At 35.9% G+C, this 24,119-nt stretch overlaps 1 protein-coding gene across 3 annotated transcripts in view; it reads left to right on the plus strand.

Moving 5' to 3' along the window:
• Window positions 1-24,119, plus strand: part of TLL1 (tolloid like 1) — a 128,986-nt gene that overhangs the window by 91,566 nt on the left and 13,301 nt on the right. For 2 of the 3 annotated variants that reach the window (XM_057419050.1, XM_057419051.1), the window contains 7 exons: window positions 2,269-2,371; window positions 3,789-3,905; window positions 4,927-5,072; window positions 10,259-10,454; window positions 11,865-11,990; window positions 15,238-15,398; window positions 18,302-18,482. In XM_057419050.1, coding sequence (XP_057275033.1) covers window positions 2,269-2,371; window positions 3,789-3,905; window positions 4,927-5,072; window positions 10,259-10,454; window positions 11,865-11,990; window positions 15,238-15,398; window positions 18,302-18,482 — 1,030 coding nt within the window. Of the gene's footprint in view, window positions 1-2,268; window positions 2,372-3,736; window positions 3,906-4,926; window positions 5,073-10,258; window positions 10,455-11,864; window positions 11,991-15,237; window positions 15,399-18,301; window positions 18,483-24,119 lie in introns of those variants that run through there. The other variant, XR_008973476.1, reaches the window with a different exon arrangement.

Genomic DNA, 24,119 nt, shown 5'->3' on the forward strand with positions numbered 1-24,119 from the left:
TTGCAAACCTTTCAGCATAAGGAACATGTTTTCCTTAAGTATATTAATTTATACTGTAATTTCTATTGCATTGTAGAGAAGGGATTGCACAGCATTTGTGTCTTATTTCACATTAGTCCGTTTTTATTCCTAAGCTCAGGAAGGAAGCCTGCAATATAATTCGGCTATTCATTGTTATAGGTCCTTATGAATCAGAGTGCCAATGGGAACCTGAACATGAGTTAACATAAAATATATTTCAGAAGTATCAAACTAACATTGAAGCAGAACATTCTCTGCATATAGATCTGAGACTAAATTATTGCCTCCCTTTTTGGCCCTAAAATGACAGAAGGAAGAGAGCAAATAGAGAGGACAGGCTATATTTGTTGCATGTGCTAAAGACATACCAAAGTTGCTTGCAGGATGTGCCTGTGGAGAACAGTGTTAGAGGCACAGTGCTGTTTAAGCAACACTTTTGCAGGTTTTGTGGATGTGGTAGCAGCTTCTGGATATGAATGTTTGGCCATATTTAACCATCAGAACAAGTATGCATTTATTCAGTGCTGTTCTGATGGTCCTTGGCATGCTTCTTGTCCCATACCTTCATCCCACAAAGCTGTGGCTGCCAGCATAATGTGCCTCACTGTACAGGACTTCTGGCTGTTGGATTTTATGTGTGGCCTTACAGATGTTTTCTGTTTCCCATGGCATCATGGTAGTAAAGGTAAAAGCGGGATAGAATCACCTGTGAGTTTGGTCTTCCACTGGTCTTCTGCGGTGTCTGCCCTGTGGGATACAGGAAGATACGGCTTTTAAGAGTAACTCAGAAAGCTTCCCATTCTCCACTGAAAACAAAGGGGATTCTTGAGAATGTAATTGCTCATATGGATGTATTTAGTTACTTTTTGTGGAAAGTAAGTGAAAGGAAAACCCCTGCTAGCCTAATGTTAAGACACATAGTCTTTTGCTGTGAAAAACTGCGTCCCTTTTACATTGTTTGAAGTCTTACTGTGACTCTCTACCATCTATGCACCCAAACAACTAAGCTTTGTTATCTTTAAATTAGCTTCCTCCAATAGTTTTTATCTTCTTAAAATTAAACAGTCTGAAAAAGTTCTGCCCATCTGGTTTAATAATGTACTATGTTGTGGTTGGAGAGACAATTGATGCCTTCAGAGGAGGTGGAAGTAAACCATCCCATCTGACACTCTGGGCCCATTGTTCCAGTTATGGTGTTGTATTTCCTTCTTGCAGCTGGACTAAGGGTAAATTCCTCTCCTTTCAGCTAACACTCACAGCTGCTTCATAGGCTTTCATGGAGATATATTTTGCAGTGCAAGGTATTTGCTACTGTGCAGCAATTCATGTTTGCTTTATAATAGCAGGTTTCAGTTTTGAGTTCCTGGGATCAAAGCTAAATATAAAACCACTTGGGTGCTCATATGGTCAGTCTTAGGATCATGTCCTGCAATTGCAGAGATAATTCCGAACAAGAAGATTAAAAATCACTCATATATTATAAAATAATTTCCAATTCACGCCCTTTCATTGGATTTAGGTGTATTTGTAAAAAGCGTAAGTTTATGGCAGTTTAGTACTTCTAAACCAAAGTGGAATAATGTAACAGTCTAGGATAGTCCAGGTATTAAGTATTGAAAATATGTCTATTTACAGATGTGCTTAAAGTCCAAGTTCAAAAGTTCTAGAAACACACAGAACTCAGATTTCTGTATAAAAAGCTTTATTATAGTTTCATAAAGAGTCATTAAGAGAATATGTACTATTTGTTTTAGTGATGCTGTCTTCAGCATTACTCTCCACTATTGTCAATGCTTAACTTGTCTGAAAGTAAATTATCTTGTCAAAACAGTAGTAGAGGGAAACACAAACCAAAATAACTTTTTTTTACAACTGTCAGTGCTGATTATAGTTGGAATTGAACAGAAGAAGAATTGGCAGGAAGTTTATCAAATAACATACTTAAAACTATATTTACACATTATATTGCCTTACTAGCATTCTCAATTTTTTATTTCTCAGTGATAAGCTCCCTGTAAGGAATTAATGAGTAGTTGGTCTTGAAACCCCTCAAGATTAAATAAAAAACTTTTAATGTTCCCAGACAACTTTTACTTACTATAAAAATCTGAGAGGCTGGGTAAGTGTCTAAGTAGTTAGACTGCAGTTACAGGTAACCCTTCTATGCTGACTTTAGTTTTGCAGAATGTTGTTGTGATCATTTTCTAGTAACCACATGTGATTTAATTAGGTGTTCTGTGATTGCAGATTGTTTTAAACTTCACCACCATGGACCTTTACAAGAGCAGTCTCTGTTGGTACGATTATATTGAAGTAAGAGATGGCTACTGGAGAAAATCACCTCTGCTTGGTATGCAACTATCCATAGTTACTGTACTCATGGAGTTCAGTGGACTTGCTTGCTGCTGAACCCAGAACAAACCTCTTAGATTTTAGGTGTCCAGAATGTATCTAGACTTGGTGATGGGAAGAAACCTCTAAATGGCCTCAAATAAGTAGTTTATTTTACTTCAAGCCCTCACTTCAAGCCTTCAGCCTTCCTTTCATTGCATCTAGCTGTTACTCAGCTGCATGTGTGGAAAGATGGAAACTACAAAATGTGAAACTTTTTGCTTTGCTTATGGATATTGAAATGTGAAGTTGCCATAGTTTTGTTCATGGAAATGGAGAAAGAGTACGCAGAAAAACCTTTAGAGCATGTGATGGGAAACCCATACAGCACGTGATGAGCACATACACTGTGGGTGAGAGCACCCACTCTAGAGTTGTACTTATGAGCTCTGTTCTTGTACTTTCAAAATTAGGAATAGAAGATTACTTCTATTTCTACTTTGCATGTCCTTCCCTGCTCTTGCAGAGAAAAGACAGGCAAAGCAATAATGAATTTAGAGTGGCAACTAATATGCCAGAAGCTGCAGCCATTCTTTTCTTAATTCAGAGGTTGGTGGGGAGATTTCACAGCCCACAATGGCACTGCCCAATTCAGAAGGTCATTTTGATATCCCATGATCTCCTCTATTTGAAACTGGAGATTTCAGGCCCATAGGAAATGTGAATGTCTCCAACTTCTTGGGTCAGTTTTGTTGTTTTTAGAATGAGCACTGAAGCTATTTGTTAGCATCCTAACAGCCACAGTTTAATAATAGTGGGGGAAAAAATAGAAGAGAAAAAAAAGAAAAAAGAAAAGGAGGCAGGAGCAGAGAACAGCTTTTTAACAGTGGTGCCTATTCTTTTGGCCTTAAAAAGAAAAGAAGAAACAATTAAGACCAGATTGTAATTATTCTTTTCTCTTGTTCCCTTCTCCCTTTCACCTACCTAGGCTGAATTTAAGAGGATAATATAGTCTAGGGTCATTTGATTATTAGTTTTTAAATCTCTTTGGTCCTTAGACACAATGAGTGGTATTACTGTGAGCTAGATTATGTTCCTCTCTAAAGTTTAGTACTCGCTTTCCAACTCCAAAATGCCCAGGTTTGTATGTATGGAAACAATATGTAATGATAACTTCTCTACTTAATTCCCCTGAGTTTTTATACTTAGACTTGTGAGCCTGACTACAATGAAATGAAGTACTGAATGCTTAGTAATGAAATCTTTGTGTATTAGGTCAGGCTCTGCAGAAACACGTGTTTAAACATAAGCATGTGAATAGTTCCACTGAGTTGGTTATGCTACTCCTGTTTATAATGTTAAACACTTGTATAAATGTTTGCAGCGTTTGGCTTCAGAGGCGGCAGAAAATGCAGTTACTGGTTGCATGTTTTTAGGCAGGTTTTGTGGTGACAAACTGCCAGAAGTTCTCGCATCCTCGGACAGTAGGATGTGGATCGAGTTCCGCAGCAGCAGCAACTGGGTTGGGAAAGGTTTTGCAGCAATCTATGAAGGTAAGCCTCTTACAGCATTGAAAATGACTTGTTTACAGAAGAAAAAATAGTAACTGGATACCTTTATATATTAAAAAAAGACAGAATCTAATACAAAAATGGCATATTATTACTAAAAAGAGACAGCAGGTGTTAACTTCCTAGACAGAACATTTTGAAGCATTTCCTGTCTTCAAATTTTATTTGAACTCTTTTTCCAGGCATACCTATGATAATATTCATAAGTGGTTTTTACCAGTCGTTCAGTTAACTAAATGCGTGTGTTCTTGTGCTTAGTGTACTGAAAAATTTCCTTGAGTATTTTCTGTTTATTCTTCAGAAAAACATGACAAGTTTTCTCTATGCGCTGGGATTACTTACTAGAGACATTCGCACACACTATTAGCAAGTCAGCATTCACCTGTTTAAAATAGAGCCTGTTTTCTTAAATATTTAATCTATGGTAGTAAACTGTATAATTTAGTTGATAGTCACAGATCTTTACATGATTATCAGTGTGGGCCCTTAAAGGCCCATTTACTTTTCATGAAAATATTGTTTATTTATCTTAGCTATTTTTTCAAATTCAGTATAACTTTTAAGTGATAAACTGTAAGTTAAAATGCACAGATAATTATAAAATTTGGGATTTCTGTCTCAGCTCTTTCTAAAGGTTAGTAAATATAAACGAAGAATGTTTATTAAATGTATTTCAAAGGTGAGCAAAAAGTAAAATTAAATAATTTGGACCTTTTAAATATATTCTGTGAAATGTATAGATTCGGATTATCTATGATTCCAAAATGTTCCTGAACTTTGTAGATATGTTTAATGCTACTAGAAATGATGAATTATATTCACTAACTAAAATACATATAGAGGTTTAAATGGATTGTGGTTTTAACAATTTGTCCTTCATAGACTTTTAAAGTCTTCTCAAGAATAATCTTATCATTAGTTTTAAAAAGGAAGCGTAAAATGTCAATTTGAGTATGGGGAATAGAAAATATTATTGGCAGTAAGAATTCTATGCTTTTATCAGCTATCTGTGGAGGTGAAATCCACAAAAATGAAGGCCAGATCCAGTCTCCCAATTATCCTGATGACTACAGACCAATGAAGGAATGTGTGTGGAAAATAACAGTATCAGAAAACTACAATGTTGGATTAACCTTTCAAGCATTTGAGGTAAGGCCTTTTAACTATCTCAGAAAAACATCCAGTGGATAAGTAACAGTGACCTTTAAGGGAATGCTCATTAAACCTATGAATGAATTTAAGAATTCTCTATGAAAAATAAGCTCCAGAATCTAATTCTGCTTTCCATCAAACCTTTTCTTCTGCAAAAGTTTTGAAGAACATTAAAGGTTTTTCATGTTTTCTGTGCTATTTGAATTAGAATGTTGAATTAGAAAAACTGACAATAATTGCAGTTTAGCAAATATATAATCCAGTTCAGCAAGGATGCTTTAATATTCTATTAAGTAATTGGGATTTTTAAATTTTTGCTGAATCTTATTGTTAAAAAGGAATGTCTATCTGGAAAGAAACCACTGTGGTTTTTTCGACTTCTGTTTTGAGAAGGGGAAAAAACCCTGCCCACTTAACTTCAGTTTATAAACCTATATTTAGAGAGGGAAGAAAAAACCCATGGTGAGTCATACTTGCATGTCTTTAGTGTACATCCCTCTGTGCATAACATTGTTAAACAGGGGTAAACTATTGTATAACAAAGAAAAATAATATTTCACACATCTTTTATGCATATGCGATACTCTGTCTTGAAGTTCATAGATAAATTTAGTAACTTACTTTGAGTTCAGTTGTTTTATTTGAATATACTTCAGAAGTAATGACAAGAACCCTTCTTTTTAAAATATAAACTTCATGGCTTTATGGTGCACATAGGTATAAACACAGGTATAATAAATATAGATGTAATTTCCAGACTGTAATTTTGTTCTTACAGACAGATGTCAGGGGTATGGCAAGTTTTTGCTATAACTGATGAAAGGTCTCAGCGTGATATAACAGGGGTTTGGGACTTCATCAGTAATTATTAAAATAAGCAATAGAAGCTGGAATAAATTCATAGGTTCTACTTCATTTTCACTTTTTTGTATCCTGAATTAATGTTGGGTCTAGTGCAGAAAAGATCAGCTCTCCCTGTTCTAAGAGTTTTCAGACTCTGCCTGTCTCAAAATTGCGTAACAGAACATGCCAATTGCTCTTCTTAAGCACTGTTGAAAATGACCAATGTTTTCAGTAACTTTATATAATTTATTGACTAGACATGGAGTTTTTCTAGTCTGCTACTGATGCTCAGTATTTTTCAGTGTGATCCCAAAAGAAACAGCACTCTGCCTCTGCATAAGAGACTTGCCATAGCATTTGATCTCTATACAGATGCTCAGTGTTGATCTACATGTGGTACATTATTGCATGAACTGACATTTCATTATCACTTCTGGGAGAATCAAACTTCCATCTCTTCATATCTTTCAGGATCTTCTTCTAATCCCCAGATTATGAACTATTTGAAAGTGTGAAGGTGACATGTTCATGCATCACCATATAGAAAATAATTACAAGCAAAAAAAACTTAGTAGGATAGCGGTTGAGGCTGTAAGAAACATCCAGTTCTTCCTGCAGCCTGTTTAGTATTATGGCACTCTCTAGAGGTGGAACATGTGGACTGACACCTCATAATAAGAAAAAGGAAACTGAGCAGAGGTATAATTGAGTGGTAGTCTCAAGTTAGTGCCTCTGCTAGATGTATTATGAAAGGGAAAAAAAGAAAAATATTCCAACAGTAAGGACTTGAAAGGTACATGCTTTTCCAGGGAGAGTCTGAGCTGCGATTCCAGAGTGGCAAGATGCCCTTGAGCACCAAACGAGGTGCCCCAGAAAGGCACAAGCCTTCTGTTATATCTGTTTTTGCAGTGTTTCTTACTGGCTTGTCCACAGGGCTCCTCATTGAGCATGAGAGTCACTTTGGAAACTGCTCTGAAGTGCCTTGCCTAGACATTCACCGTTGGGTTTGATTTCCATTTTAGGTCCAAGTGCCTGAACGTAGGTGTTCTGTTTTTTGGTACTAAGTCCCTCTCTGGACTGATTCCTTGGTGCACTGCCCAGTAAAACAAAATGTTGTTTAAAAATCACAGTTCTTCGTGCCAGCTGAGATGAAAAAAAGTAAATGTCAGGCCAAAGAGTTACTGCAGCGTGTTTGTGAGAAAATTACTTCTCTGTCCTTTGAAAGGTACAGTTAAGTAAGGGGAATTTTCATTATCCATATGTAATGCTAGAAAAAAATAACTGTATAAATAACCTTCACTCTGAAATGAAAGCGCTAGAGAAGCTGAGAATTTCAAACTGTATCACTGAGTCATCTTGTTTTGCCTGCTGTGGGCAACGCATTTTCCACTGAGTGTGGGATTACCTTTTCTCATTTGGCTGCCTGATGGACAGCTACACTTTTCAGTATCTAATGTCAGAAGAGATGTTGGAACTGGTAACTTCATCTTTTTGCTTCATTGTTAGAGTCACCTTTATTATATTGTTCTTTTAAAATTAGCAGGTTTGGGTTTCTTTTTTAAAGAACTTTTGTTGGCACACAGTCTCACAAGCTGAGGCAATCCAGAGGGTTTGTAGAGCAGAACCATATTAATCTTCCTCATTTGAGTGGCTCTGTTAATCTTGTGTAGATAGAGTTCATTTAAATTATTTTTACATAAATCAGGGAATAAAATCTGATTTTCTAATTCTACTAGGCATATATCTCATCATTTATGACTGAAGTCAGTGACATGGGTTGGATATGTTTACCTGTACTGTAATTTGGCTCTACCAAATAAATTAACAATGAAAGAAAGTAATTAGAAGATTTCTCCTGAAATATGATTGCCCACAGATTCACTCTTTTTTTTGTTTTTTTTTTTTGTTATAGATATGTAATTTTTCTGTTGGGGGAATGCTACAATCATTGGGTTTTTAAAATCTGAAACTGTATATAAGGAATTTTTTATATTTTATTTTTTCTTATAATGGATAGTGAGAAGTTCTCTGGCTTTCCATTTCACTAGGAGATTTATTAGTGTTTTCTTCTGCTTATGTGTCTGTCTTAGGCATTTTTCTGTCATTTTTTCAACTTAGTTCTCTAATGCCAATCAAATTCTGGGTTTTCTCCAGGGAGCCAATGGTATCTTTAATTCTCTTATAAGCAGTGCATTTTTCTGTAAAACTGGTTTGTTTATGCCTTTTTTTTTTTTGCATTTGCTAACATTTTGCATTTTTTTTGCTCATCCACATGTAATATCAATCTTGTGGAATTTTAATGGTCTGGTAAATAAGGTAAATAAGAATAAGTCGAGTTACAACTAAACTCACTGAGAGTCCTTTCATTAACTTGAGGAGACTTTCTCCCTTGTAGTAGGACGAATAAGAGACTATTGCAAGTGTAAGGGATCTTTGTATGGCAGTGTTCCCAGATAACAGTACCACATCTTCAAACCTGAGGTACAGAGAAGCAAAACATATTTAAACCAATTCTTTTTCATTGGTTACAAAGTGCCTTAACACCAGTCATAATTTCTCACAAACACAATACTTGTCCATTAGTTCATATAGAGATATGATGATTTATTCTCTTAATATAATAATATTGGTAAAAATAATGACATCACAGAAGTAGTATGCTAAAAATATATGAATATTGTTGAATGCCACCTTTCAAATTGATTTCTTGAAAATCAATAGTACTTTGTGAGTTAGTTGATTTTTATAGTCTTAGGAAGTTTACAACTTACCACTATACAGAATGTATTTTTAGATGTTGTCTTCTGCCAAAAAGTAGAGTGATTCTCAGAAAAGAAACTAGCAGTTCCACTCAATGGGAATTTGGTACGTGTAACTCAGAGCGGCTGTGGAAAAATCATAGTTTCCATGTTGCCCCATAGAACATGGAAACATGGCAAAAACAGATGTTAATTGAAAGTCTTGAGTATTGAAATTACCACAGACATGTTGAGGAAAATACACAATTCTTTCATTGATATTAGTGGGTTTTGGAACAGGTCAATTCTTCCTACATCAGAGTGCAGTATGATTTTTTTGCTGAGATAACAAGACAAAGTTTGTTTCAAGTTGGACTATGATGTCACATGTTTAAACCTAATTGTTTAGATTAATGAAAATTTGGAATAGGTATTACAGTGTCAAAAAATGATCAGTGCTCAGGTAGACACCGCATTAGCTGTGAACATGCAATTGACATTGAAGTCAGCAATGGGAGGTTGCATCCCAGATCTTCATAACTTTTCTCATTCATTTCCCAAACTCTGGCCCAAAGCAATTCCTGAGCAAACAGCTAAGAAATTACAGTAAATGGCAATATGGATTGTGCCAGAGAAATGAGTGGGAGAAAAATACATATGTAAATGCTTGAAGAATTGGAAAGTTGGAAAGAAGACAGATAAATTTAGTGTGTAAGTGCCATATTTTGATGCTATTAAAATGAAGCAAAATCAAACAACCCCTTCCCCCAGTTTTCCCTCTGACATAAAATAAGAAGTAATCCTAATGTGCTAATTGAAACCTCCTTAGTCTGTGGTGGTTACTGAGCTTAGTGTTGGTATTGTGAACAATTAGAGCAGAGTACCAGCAGCCACTTGTACTAACTGTGCAGCTTATGTGCAAGAAAAACTCTGTCTGGAGATGAGCTGTGGATTTTTCTGGGTTTGATTTTGACTTCTTTGTCATTTTAACAGGCCAGACCAGAAGCTGAGTTAGATTTGAAGCTTCTTCAACCCATTCTCCCTGACTGTGGTCCTGCCCCCCATCCTTAAACCTGACTCAAAATTCAGCCATTTAGTCGAATGATAGATTTTTTAGAGGAAGAAAGTAAAATATTTATCATCACCTGAAATAGCATAGGTTGATAATGTCTAAAAATCTTATTCATATTAATTAAAATTGAGCATTTTAATATTTCAAAACAAATCAATCTTTCTGACCTGTTGCGTTGTTGAACCACTAATCTTGTGTACTTGAGTGTACATGAGAAAAGAGGACTTTATTTGAGCTCAGAGTAGGAACATGATGAAACATGAGGAAACTTAGAGGTGAGAGTGTCTTTTTTAGCTATTTTTTTTTTCCCCAATTAGTCTCTTTTGTCCTGTGTAACTTCTCAACAATTTTTCTTGTAGGAAACAAGTACAGTTAAAAGGAGTCCAGTTATGATTGTTCATCTTCCTGATATTTGAATTCCAAACAGAGAATCCTAACCTTAACTTTGAAAATGCTATTTATTTTCTGATTTATATTTGATATTTATGGTCAAGTTCAAATAGGTCACTTTTAAAATGTTTCTTTTACAGATTGAAAGACACGATAACTGTGCATATGACTACTTGGAAATTCGAGATGGAACAAATGAGAACAGTCCTTTAATTGGTCACTTTTGTGGCTATGACAAACCAGAAGACATAAGATCTACCTCTAATACCCTGTGGATGAAGTTTGTTTCTGATGGAACTGTTAACAAAGCAGGGTTTGCAGCTAACTTTTTTAAAGGTAAATGTAAAAGCATATTTTGGAAGCTGTGAACTGCTTAGCACTTGTGTTTTTACTAGGAAAAAACAAACAAACAAAAAACCCCACAGAGTATTAATATTTCTCAACCTATTTTAACTAACATCATCTCTGTACTATCTGTAGTATATTTTTTACCTGGGCATACAATTTTACCAATACAAAACAGTAAAGGTATTTGAATATCCTTGTAAAATATGTTCAAAGAATCAAGGAACATACTCAGTGCAACTTCCTACTCCATTCAGATAATAACCGTAGTTTTGAAACGCTTTTGAAACACATATATTCTTGTAAAAATGTCTTTTTTGGTCATTATGTTATCAAATATGAAATTAAATAGTATAATCACAAATGGGTCATTTATTTTTTTTTCTTCTTTTGTCTAAACATGGTTTTCCTAATCTCTTTGCTGCAGTAGGCTGCTGTAGCAACTTGTTGCTTCCTGTAAGCAAGAAAAAAACCCACCACAAAATGCCTGAGAAATCATAGTGATGAATGGCCTCAAAGTCTTCCTCCAGTTTTGGGGTGTGTGTGATACAACTGCAGTGACAGCTGCAGTACTTGGTGCAGGGGCAGTAATTCCCACCATGTACTGCCCATGGCACAGGGAAAGCCACCAGCAGTGGTGAGGTTATGGTGACACCCGTAATACAGGTCATGCCATCAAGACAGCCTTTTTGCAGAAGCTGGGGCTTTTCTCACCCTGTTGTTAGTTTTCAATATAGACAATTATAATCTTGAATGCTGTGGACATGAGAGTGGGAGCTCTGTTTTGTTCCTAAGAAATTACTTGTCCTGGTATAAGGAAACAGTATTTCAACATCTGAGGAATATTTTAACAATGAATCTCATGGGTATACTTCAGAACTAGTACAGGAAATGTATTATTCCTTTCCATCCCCCATTCCTGATGCATCTTGTTCCCTTTAATATCAGTAGAATGAAAACCTGGGATTTGAGGATTCTGTTAATCTGTTTTTGAGTATGACTTTGGGATAATGTACAGATTTATTCTGTGGGAGATAAAGTGCCCTTCAAGTGACCCTGCTGTGGATTTTCAGTCTTTCTTTCAATACTTTATACAACCTTTAGATTATGGTGCCTCAATTACTGCATGCTGCCCACAAAGTGCTTATAAATTAGGTCTGCATCTGTCAGTAGGTATTGTACAAAACCCCACCCAAACCTTAGAAAAGACATTTTTTTTTTATTTTCTCCATTGCAAACCTCCTTAGCATTTGAAAATCCTCTAGTCAGCAACTGCAGTGTGTTATGTAGTGTACCTTATAATGGCATGCATACAGCTTTCTGAGTTAATACTGATCCAGGAATTACAGCTGAGGAAGGTAATTATTTAACACATTTTTGTGTTCTTCCCTGTCTTGGCAGAGGAAGATGAATGTGCCAAACCTGACAATGGTGGCTGTGAGCAGCGCTGTGTAAATACTCTGGGCAGTTACCAGTGCGCCTGTGATCCTGGTTATGAGCTTGGTCCTGACAAAAAGAGCTGTGAAGGTACGGTGTGTTGCTGTTTTATGGGCTCCTAAACCTCACAGAGAGCCATTGCTGAATGGAATGATATACTTTTCATATGCTCTGTCCTAGCAGTGTGAGATCTGTAGGACCCAACCTGGAAAACCAGTGCTCTCTTTTAAGTAATGGTGCCAAAGTCATGTCTGTCCACAGCAGTCATGTTCCTTGGATGTTTGTCACTAATTTAGCTTGACAGGCTTTGCTGTTAGTCTATCAGGAGTGATGCAAAAATCAGACTTTGTACCTTCCTAAAGCACTTATTACATTATTCATACTCACTAAAGCGAAGTCTCCCACCATGCATAAGGAGACAATTATCAGCAGAGCAATGCACTACTGTCTCTGAATTTAACAATCCCTCAGACCACCTCTAATTGGGGTGGGACTGGGGAGCTGGCAGGTTTAAAGTACAGGATCCTTTAATCTAGATCAAAGCTCACAGGAATCCTCCCCATTCCTAGTCAGACTGTGGAGTTTCCTTGCTGGAAACAAATTCTACTTTACAGGGTGAGCAAAGCATGTTCAAATAATCATTTGGAGAAATAAAAACCTGGTAAGTGGAAGTTGTGTAAACATAGGATTAGACTGAGATAAGATTTTTTTATTCTCTACATATTCCATATCAAAGGAAAGAAGCAAAATCTCTTGATCATTGTGCACCAATTATTGTTTGATTCTTAATCACAAACATCAATAAATTCAGAGATAACACAGATTATTCTTATTTCAGTTCATCTGTTTGAGCAGTGAATGGAGTTTGAAAATTGGGAGTGCCTGGAGTTATGGTTAATATGATTCACTGGTGTCTTGTCTTTTTTTTCTTTTTCCCTTTCCTTTTCCTTTCCTTTTTCCTTTTCTTTTCTTTCTTTTTCTTTTTTTTTCTTTTCTCCCTTCCCTTCCCTTCCCTTCCCTTCCCTTCCCTTCCCTTCCCTTCCCTTCCCTTCCCTTCCCTTCCCTTCCCTTCCCTTCCCTTCCCTTCCCTTCCCTTCCCTTCCCTTCCCTTCCCTTCCCTTCCCTTCCCTTCCCTTCCCTTCCCTTCCCTTCCCTTCCCTTCCCTTCCCCTTTTTTCTTTTCTTTCTTCTCTTTTTTACTTTCTTTCTTTTCTTTTTTACTTTCTTTCTCTTTTTCTTTTTCCCTTTCCCTTTCCTTTTGTTTTCTTTTCTTTTCCTTTTCTTTTTTTTCTTTTCTTTTCTTTTTTTTTTCTTTTTGTCTTTTTCTTTTTTCTTTTTACCTAGCTTTAATTCATGATTTGTCACAATTTGGGGAAGTTTTATTCCATTTCTTTTCACTTTTTGTTCTTTTGGTTTTGGCTTTGTGGACTTGGACATAGACTGTGGGCATGTTAGATTGTGATTCTTGTCAAGCTGATTTTTTTGTTGGTGGTGTTCCCCCCAGCTTTAGTAATGACCACTTTGGGGAACAAAAAATTTATTTAAACATCTGAATATTACTCAGGATACAGAAAATAAGGTTAATCCAAGGTGGGACCATGAAGACAGAGGTTTGATCTCTGGGCCTTTGATCATCAGCCCAAATTTATGTAAAGAATTTGGTTTAGTCTGCCTGCTGACCTAAGTCAGAGTATTAGGGAAGATTATTAGTCTTTCAGAAAGCTTTTCTGCTTTCCAAACAGAAAAGCAACTCTGGCAAAAGAAGTAACTCAGAGTAGTGCAGTGTGGAGCAAAAAATGTGAGCTATCCATAAAAGCATATATGTTCCATGTGACATAGCATTCTCTATATGTAGATACTACTTGGGACTGCTGAATTAAAATCACTGTGTTATCACAGTGAGCGTTGCGTCCCAGTTATAATTTGGTCTCTTGAGGGGTGACCTAGCTGTATTAATTCATGCATGATACCAGAGTAGAAGCTTCCAACTCAGAAACTCCACCTGATACATCTCTGCAGTCTAATTTTTGTGCTAATCCAAATCTCCCCCACTGAAAGAGTATTAAGAAGCTTAAAGATTATTTTTTTCCCCCATGTTTCTACATTTCATCCCATTGCCTCAGGGAACAATGGAGTGACACTGAAAAGCAGAGATTGAAATCAAACAGTAGCCATCCTGACCTAGACTGGATCATTTGGGGGTATATCTTGTGTCATCAGAATGCAGTCTCTAGTGCCTGGCCCTTTTTTGATATACTGAGGCATGACCTCCTACCCCGTTTGTGTTACCTTTGTGTGTACACTAAGAAGCCTTCTCACAGGAAGCCAGGGAAGCCTAGTGCCAGAAGGAAGACTGGTATGTGTCTGGGTTGGCCAAATGAGCCCTGAAACTGAAGAGTTCTCCCACGTGTTTTGGATAAAGTGGCTGTAGTGTGAGAGGCACACAGCTAGACAGGAATAGCCAGTTTGTAAAGCATTCAGTGTTAGCACAGCACAGGTGGGAAAAGGTGGAGCTTCCCCTCACCTGAGCTCTTTAAAAAGAGATTTGTGGATGATTTCCAGTGCTGTCACAGTGCTGTGATAGTATCAGTGCAGCAGTCTGATCAAGAAACCCTGCAAATCCCATTACTCTCCTTTAAAAAAAAAAAAAAAATTCCTCAGATGGAAAAAATTAATATGTTTATTCTTTGCTATCTGAACTGCATTCACAAACATAATACAGTCTTGTTCCGTTGTACAAAGGTGACTATTTGGCATATACTTAGAAATAGCAAGTATTTTTTCTATTACTTGAACACCCATACTTCAGCAAAAGTAGTTGTGACTGAAGAGTATGTGACTGCTATCCCAAAGAAGTGACCCTATCTACTAGGTTATGGGAGGGATATACAGCTGTGTGAGCTGAGATAGGTACAGCTGATTCTAGATCAGTAATCAAGGAGAGAAGCAGGGGAAATGTGAAGCTCATCTTAAGTAGTCCGTCTGTCAGAAGAAGGGTGGTCAAGGTCCTGGGGAGGGTGGTAGGGTCAGAGGACTTGCATGGGAAAGGCTGTGAGAGAATAACCAGAGTCTCTGGAGGGAAGGGAAAAGAATGAATATGATAACGCCTTGTGTAGTCCTGAAACTTATCTCTGTTCGCAAACCTGCAAGCTGTTCAAGATAGGAGCTGTCTCTTTCTCTTTGTTTGCACCAAGTATGATAAAACATGATTCTGATTACTCTCTCTGGGCATTACAGCGGTATAAGTAATGAGAGGATTGAATCTTCTTAGTATGCTTCTGTTTATAGTAAAACACAGTTTCAGTCAAATAATAATGCTCTCCCCTTTAATTTTACAGCTGCTTGTGGAGGACTCCTGACAAAGCTAAATGGGACTATAACCACGCCAGGGTGGCCCAAAGAGTATCCTCCAAACAAAAACTGTGTGTGGCAGGTGGTTGCCCCAACGCAATACCGAATTTCAGTGAAGTTTGAGTTTTTTGAGTTAGAAGGGAATGAAGTAAGTAACCGTGAACAAAATGCTGCACAATCTGTTACACACTAAACAATTTTGTGAGCTTTCAAAATGGATATTGCCTTATAAAACCCTTGCTGACCTTTCATATGCTGACAATAACCATAGATATTTTCGTTTTGGGACTGTTTCTGGATTATTTCAAAACAAACATGGAGAGAATAGCTCTCTTTTACATATCATCTAAATGTATATGTATTACAAGAAATTTAAAAGTAATGTTCTCTGCTGAGTCTCAGCTGACTTTTTTTTATCAACAAAGTAAAATAGAGCAAATGGCTGAGACGTATTGGAAAGAATTCAACAGAAGAAAATCTGGAGAAACCAAATCATCTTTGCAGAGTATGACTACAAAGAATACACATAAGCTGTGGTTAGTGATGGAGTGAGGGAGCATTTAAATCACTTACAAGTATCTCTTGGAGGGGGATATTTTAAAAGGAGCAGTACCAGAAACAAGGCATAAAAGAGGAGCAGCAGTGTTTGAGCTGGGCAGCCCATGGAGGCGTGGAGGATATCTTCCCCAAGTTGGGGGAGAGAAGGGCAGAACCCTCCATGTGGTAAGGGCTGCTCTATACTTATAAACTAAGTAGTGGGGGGATGCAGTGTTTTTGGGGTGAGAATCAGTAAATGGGTGTCAACATCAACTTAGCCTCTCTTCTTCCTAGACGCTCCTCAGTCATACTGTTAAGTTCCCCTGCCACAATGTAGCCTAATGTACTTTAGCCACCGAGTTGATGATGTTCTTCACATGGTATTAAGAACCCAGATCCCAGGACATTATTTCTGACTAAACAAATTTGTAGCAACATGTTTGATACAAGGATGGGCCATGTTTGGGGCATGAGATCTGAAATGGAAAAAGCTGTAATTTGTAACCAAGAAACAACCAAGCCATAGCTTCTCAAAAATATCTCAAAATTACTTGCAGAGGCAGCAATGTGAGGTCTTAATTTTTATTTCTTTTTTAAAATAATTTGGGGTAGATTCTAAAATCCATGAAATTCCAATTTTTAATGATTTATATGTTACACTCGTCTTTTGTTAGCATTATTACAAGAAAAGTGTAATAAAACCTTACAAATCCCAAAGAATGAAAATTTAATTACCATTTGAACAAACCAGAACATATTTTTTCCTTCACTTTCTTGGTACTTAAGCCAGATTTTCAAGGAAGGCACCTGGAGTGCATGAAGTTAAATCAGTTTTCTAAGGTTGTACTCATATGACACATAACTTAAGCAGATATGAAAAATACATACTTAATGGTTTTGAATATTTAAAACTTTGGCTTGATCTTCTGCTACTAAATCTCAGCTTTATGCTATTAAATATTAGTACTAAGAATAGTACCTTTGGAAATCAGAAGTAACATACAATATCTGGAACATTCTAACATAGTGTCTGAGTGCAGGCATAAAATGTATCAATTTAGCAAATGCTTTAATTACTTTTTTTTACAGGAGCTCCACTTAGAATAAGTTGAGTATGTCTTTTCCAATATTACCATTTTAATATTTTTCATTTTACAATTTCAATTTAACTGTAAATTTTTTAAAATGTAGTGTAGTATGAAGGAAGTTAGACTGATCTGAAATTACATTTCATTTCTATAATGAAAGGTATAAAACCATCCAAATTCACCACTGATGTTTTGCTGAAATTGTTGGGATTTATTAATGTTGTGAGCTACATTTGAAAATCATTAATATGAATTTATCTTACAATTAATGTAAATCAGCATGTGGCAGGAACTCAATTTTTATGAGTCTGTGTTCTTTATATTGTATAAAAGTAGCTTCAAGTGAATTAGTTAATTTCCAACTCTGCAGTGTGATTTTTTTTTTCCAGTAACAATATTTAATCTACATCTATATTATATTAAAAACAATTAGGAATGTTGACAATCATTTCATATTTTATAGGGAGAGAGAGCAACAAGGGCCAAAAGAGTCTTTTCAATAGTTCCCTTCCAGTTCCCCTGACATTTCTTTTTTAGCTAGAAATTGTGATCTATCCAATACAACTTGGATTTTATGGACAGTCTAAGCTCTTTATGAATCCTCCTGGCCACTGTTTTCATGTAAGCTATTAATTTCAAACAACTGGGACATTTTTGATTAAATGATTGGTAGTTGAGCCTAAGAAGCTTAGAAGTTTTGGGTGGAAGGCTTTAGGTCAACCAAGGGATTATGCACTGAAAGTATTACCACATGTAGCAGGTCTTGCATAAGGCTTTTTATTACATTATTTTAGTTTATTTCTTACCTTTTAATGGAAATGACTTGCATCACAGCATCAGTCTTCTAAACTGTAGTTAAAGAAAGGTGGATGGGTTTAGACTGCAGATGGATATATTTGTGAACAGATGAATATGTCTTAAGTATGTTATGGTAAAAACTTATCTTGTATGTTTCTAAGTGAAAATTTAAAAAATTTAAAAAATTAATGATCTATGAGATGCAAGTAGTAGGTTTGTAGGTTCTGGGTATGAGGCTTATAGCATGAAGGCAGTTAAAACTTTTAGGGTTAATATTTCTAGATTTTAATCTAATGTTGCTGGAATTTTTATTTTTTAGACTAAATGGAAGTGCTGCGAGCGTCTTGAGATTTAAACACAGATTAGTGTCTATCAAAATACATTTTTTGAATGTAATGCGTAGTGTAGCTGTGCCTTAGTGACCTTAAAATATTCTTACACAAATCAGTGGATGTTTGCAAGCATTTACAAATGTTTTCAGTGTCAGGAAAAAGTGGAAAAAAAAAAAAAAAAGGCCAAAACCTATTAATTTATTATTTAGCAGCATACACCAATCAGAGTTCTTAAATTTGTAAACAACTTCATGCTTTTCTTTTGATTGGGGAAAAAATATTTTTCTTTTTCTCAGGTTTGCAAATATGATTATGTGGAGATTCGTAGTGGCCTTTCTTCTGATTCTAAACTACATGGTAAATTCTGCGGTACAGAAGTGCCTGAAGTTATCACTTCTCAGTACAACAACATGCGAATTGAGTTCAGATCTGACAACACGGTGTCAAAAAAAGGCTTCAAAGCACACTTCTTCTCAGGTATAGAAAATTAATCTTGTATACCTATGAGTGTCCCTGAGCATACAATGACTAGGTAGAGTGAATACTCTTTTGATATGAAAGTGAGTGGCCTTTTCCTTTACAGTTTCCCTGGCAGCTTTGAATTTGTTTTATTTATATAAGCACAAACAATTCTTCTGTCTTAAAATACTGTTCTGAATTGTAATTTCTTTTATCAAAAAATTTTTTCCCATTTCTTTCAAACCCAGTTGCAATGTGATATGAATTATGTACTGTGTACGCTTGTATGTTTTTTTCACTCATCTCTCTTAATATATTGCATTAGTTCTGAGATTAGCACTTGTGCTACACATTTGTTTAACATTATGGGTGCTTTCTTGCCAAACTTTGCACTCCTTAATGTTTTGCAGAAGACCAGAGTTTAAGACTTTGTTCTTGCAAAAATATGTCTTTTTTAGTTATGAGTGTAATTTCAGTGAGGCAGATCAGAGAGATGGAAGTTTATATCATCTGAAGCCATGTATCATTGAATAAAGTTAGAAGTGAAGCTGAAGATGTGAGGAAGTATTTGCACAACAGTAGCCTGTGCAATTACCCATTGAGACTAAATTATAATAATCTGCCTGTGGCAGGATACCACCTAGTATTAGTAGTGGAATTTTGCTTAGTGTTTCTCTTGTGTGTTTACACACATACACAAATGCATATGTTATCTTGTGTAAAACCACACCACAAAACAGTTGTGTCAGCTCACCTCCTCAAGATGGAAGTCAACCAGAAGCATTTGGAATTTGAATTCTGCCCCAGGTTTTTTGATAGCCACTAAAAATCAGAATCTGGAGAGTCTTGATTATGCTTTTCATGTAGCAAATTGTATTACCCAGCATCGTTACTAGAGTTTGTTTGCTAAAATATTTTATCAAAACTGGAATGAAATGGTATTTCATTGGTTAGCTTTAAGAACTGATAACTTATCTATTACCAAGTAATATGAATCAGAATATTGTATAGGTGATATAGTTTGTAAAGTGAGGAAAAGAATTGTCCAGACAGTTTAGACATTTAGAATAGCTTAACTCTTCTAAAGCATATTATTTTTTTTCTAGTAATCATGTTTCTCTGGTCATAGCCTTTCAGATCCATCTTTACATATAGTAATGCTTTTTACTTTTGATTTTGTGTGTTACATTAGCAAGAAGCTTTTGAGGTTTACTTGTTATTTGTAGTAAATATGTGTATGCACACAACAGAATTTCCTCCTAGAAACACCTACACAGCTAGTCATTTCATGTAAGCCTGGTAATGCCAGCAGGAATCGTCACTTATTTTGCCTTTTCACAAGAATAAGTATTGACATGTTCCAGTTCTAAAAATGGTCTGCAAATTAAGTTTGTTATGTATCTTCAAGATCTATACAGCTATGCTAGATAAGATTGATGATGACGGGTTTGTAATTTGTATAAGCTCTGTAGTTCAGAAGTGTTGTTTGTTTTTTTTTTGTGGACATGCTGAACATTTATGCATTTATAGTCAAAGTTTAGTTTTCTTTAAATTGATAGTTCATTTTCACAGATGTAATCATTTATTTCCTTGACTGTTTCACTGATCTGTTAGTTAGTGGGTTCTCGGAAGAAATCAAGCCAATGCTGTATTGCTGTATGTTGGGGAAAGAGTAGACTATGTATAATTCATGGAGTTCAAAGCATCAGGTTGTAATCAATCAGAACCATAAATTCCTTGTTTTTCTCAGCTCTGAATGAATTGTTCCTCCCTCCCTCCATTGCCCCCTCCCCATCCCAAGCTGAAACCAGGTTTTTCCTGGTAATTTAAAAAATACGTTCTATATGATGCCATTGATCACTAAAATAAATTCATTAGTCAGGGATAAGTCTGAAGCAATGTGATTTTTATTGAACAGAAATGTATGATGTCTCCTGGATATAGTATGTACTTAATCCCCTTCAAAGAAAGATAGTTTGATATAAACAGTATTTGAATCTGTAAGTATGTATGTATAAGTATATAGTAAGTATAAGAATGCTTCATTATGCATATCTGCCGTAGTCTTTTCTCCCATTTCATATGGGTTCAGATACTTTGACTTTTATTTTTATGCTTTCTCAATTCTCTTCCAGTTGTTGACCATTTCTGGCAGATTCAATTCTTCTGTGTTATTTGGCTTTCCCCTTTTGACAGTATTTCCTGATTAAAACAGAAACTGTAATCATTGGGACAAACTTTTGAACCTAAAGTATCTAAAAAGAAGTTGTCATCTCTAAATATTTCATGGCACAAAACTCTCATGGCTGTCAGAAAACCCATTAACTTTCTTACCCCTGAATCCCTTAGTACAGACATAAGATGCTATTGGTCTGTCAATGAAGAATGGACTTGAGACTTCAAGTGTTTTGACTATTGGGAGTTGATAACTGATCAATTTTCAGCTGACAAAGTGGTGTTTTTTTTCCCTATTTATGTACTTGTCTTCAGAATACAATACTTCTAGAATTGTATCTGTGGAGAAATGCTTAGTGCTACTGTCAAATACTTGCTGGAAGGCATTTAACAGTTTTATTAATTAAATCACAATAGGAATATATGTAAGCATTTGGTTATAAAGACAGGCACAATGAAAAAAATCGGGAATTAGTAAAACACTGCATCTTGAAGTCTTTATGAGTAAAGGGCATATGCAATGCACAGCAAGAGAGACAGGTAGATACATCAGATTAGTTTTAATATTAGAACTGTAATGTGTTCCTCAAGCACAGCCGAAGAACTTCTTTTTCTACAACTCCTTTGGGTGATGAATTCTGCACCCACAGCTATAGTTGAGAAAGCATGGCCCAGCTCCAGCTCAGATGACAGAAAGCAGTTTTTGGGTGATTGGAATCCACTGTGATAAACTGTGAAAGCAAACAGTGACATAGGGCAACAGATGACCTGCCTTAGGAAGGTATTTATGTTGCTATAAGACAACATTAATTACATTTTTGGCTGTAAAATGGTGTTAACAGCCAGACAGGTGCTACTGGAAAGTGAGAAAAACTTTTTTATTCAACATTCTGTAAAATTTACATTTGATGGGACAGTTCTGAGGGAAGCTCAGTTGGGAGCCATTGCAGGGATCTCTCTAATCTCCAGAGACACGTTTGTATATTTATCACCAAGTTTCTTGGATAAAGAGAAGCAAGAAGGGAGTCATGTTATATAATTTTTTTTTAACTTTAAATATTTTATTTTGGAATTAGATATTAGGCTTCTAAAGGGAGAATTTGCAGTAATTAGGTTTTTATTCTTTCTTCTGCCCTCCCTTAACTCTCTCCTGCTCTGTTACAAGACAGTAAACTATTGGAGTCTGCTTGGCCCATAAAATGACTCCATGAATTTTACATTAGGGTGAAAAAAAGATAACAGTAATATATTATTTTTTTACCCTGTGATGTTTCCAAGAAGATAGCTTAATGATTTCTTTAAATCAGTCTTTGCATAGTGGTATGATTAATACCCAGTGATAACATGTCACTAAACTGCTTCCACTTATCATAAGTTTTAGAGTTACTTCAATATTTTAAATAAACATGAGTCTAACCATGATCATTCAAAACATACATTGTGTTTGTTGTAATATAGGAAAAAGGTTTGTTGGAACATACATTTTTTTGGGTGATGATTCATTGAGCAGTTAAAATGAGAAAGCTAGAATGTTTCTAGCCTTGAGCAAATTTTAGAGAACAAACTCATTTCTGGTGCCATCCTGGTACATTTTTTTTTCCACAGACAAGAAAGCTGCCTGCAAAGAGAAAATTTTTGGTTTTGAATCTTGCAAGGACTTGGTAGAGGTCCCTTCAGGCCGAGTACGTATTATTCACAGACTGGTGGCCTCTGAGGGTCTCAGAGGTACGACTATTTGTCCTCTGAATGATTCAATCTAACATTTTATTGAGAATGGAACTTTCACTCTTCTGAGTAGTAAAATGAGAAAAGAAAGTATCCATTCAAAACTGGGAGACTCATTTCCATCTGCCAGCCTAACAAATGGCTTTGTTTTTACATGGCAAAACATTTGTTCCTATAACTAATACAGACTAATTGGGGTTTTTTCATGAATTTTGAAACTGGGGGATCAATTTGACAGAAAGTCTGTTCTGAATTATGAAGTGTGATGAAGGCTTGTTCAACAGTTGCATCCTTGATTAACCATGCACAAGCAATTATTGTAGTTCAAAATCAGAAAGCTTCTTCTTTCTACCTTCTGTCCATTGTTGTATCTCTGAGAAGGTCCAACATGGGACTGTTTGCTTATGCGCTTGTCTCTTAATAGATTACTTTATAGAATAAAAGCTTATTTAATGTTAAAATACTTTTCAATATTTTCACACAGTTTGGTTGAAGATGAAAATGGACAGGGCTTTTATTTAGAATTTGTGTACCTACTCTGTACTCGAAAGCCTAACTTGAATGCATTTTGAGCTTGCCTTCCATTTAGTTTGCTATTTTGGTAGAAACCTACAAACTAATGCTTAGATGGGGAAATATTGAAGAGTTTTGTTTGTATTGTATCTAATATCTCATTTGCTCATTACTATTCTTCATTTACAACATGGAATTAATTTATGACAGTGCTTGCTTTTGCAAAAATAAAATATTGTAACTTTTGTTTGAAATGAAATGGATTTACTATCTCAGTTTGGGATTTGCATTGCATGGGGCATAAACAGTGTATCGTGGAGCTTTCTTGCTTCTTTCATCATCAAAATGAATGACAACTAGTATAAGCCTTTGGATGTATGATTCTGGAAGCTACCAATGTTTTTGGCTGCTTCTTAACCTTCAAATCTGTTCACATCTGCAGAAAGCTTTGAAAAGCTTTCAACGCAAACAGATTTGAGATTTACAGGGCAAAATGCAGTGGATGCTTGCGTTTGACTTGCAGAATTTATCTGTAAATGTACATTATCATCATGTACATAAGTAGGAGCTGATTTTTATGGAAAGACCTGCAAGTCAACGGGTCAAGTGTTGCAAATGCTTTGGCAGATAAAGCTGATGTGTATGCATTTATAATGTAAACTTCCATTGTCATCTTACTAAATATGAGCATAAGTAAGGGCAGGGGGAAAAATGCATGAGTAAGACAATGAAAAGAGACTTAAATTATCCATAGAGGCTTGTAATCTATAGAAATTCTTACTGTGCTGACTTAAGTCTGAAACACTGCATGTTACCGTGTTCAGAGATAACACTCACTGCTGCTTTTCAAGGTACATGAGGCAAAAAGGGGTGGGTGCTTTGCATTCCAGCCCTGCAGCAGCTGGACCTCTGGGATGTCCACAGTTTAGGCTCTTTTTCCTCCCCTTTTTTCATGTTGAAATAACACATGTTGTAAGACACAGTGTTGTAAATTGTGTTTATGTGTGTGTTTATATATATATAGGCATATATTTTTCCATTTCAGGATTTATATCTATGTCTATACATACATAGAGAGGTATGTAGATGTGCATACATATACACATGTCAGGAGCAGTCTGCCTCTTACAAATGGGCCAGCCTCACCTCAAATGACAACAGCTGAATGACATAGAAGGGTGGCAGCTGAGGCCTCTTTCTAGAATGACAGCTTGTTAATCTAGTTTGGCTTCTGTCCATGCA

Source organism: Pezoporus wallicus, unplaced genomic scaffold (genome assembly GCF_028554395.1).
Source record: "Pezoporus wallicus isolate ANWC-B61680 ecotype Strahan unplaced genomic scaffold, APGP_CSIRO_Pwel_v1 contig_2384, whole genome shotgun sequence".
Taxonomy (NCBI): domain Eukaryota; kingdom Metazoa; phylum Chordata; class Aves; order Psittaciformes; family Psittacidae; genus Pezoporus; species Pezoporus wallicus.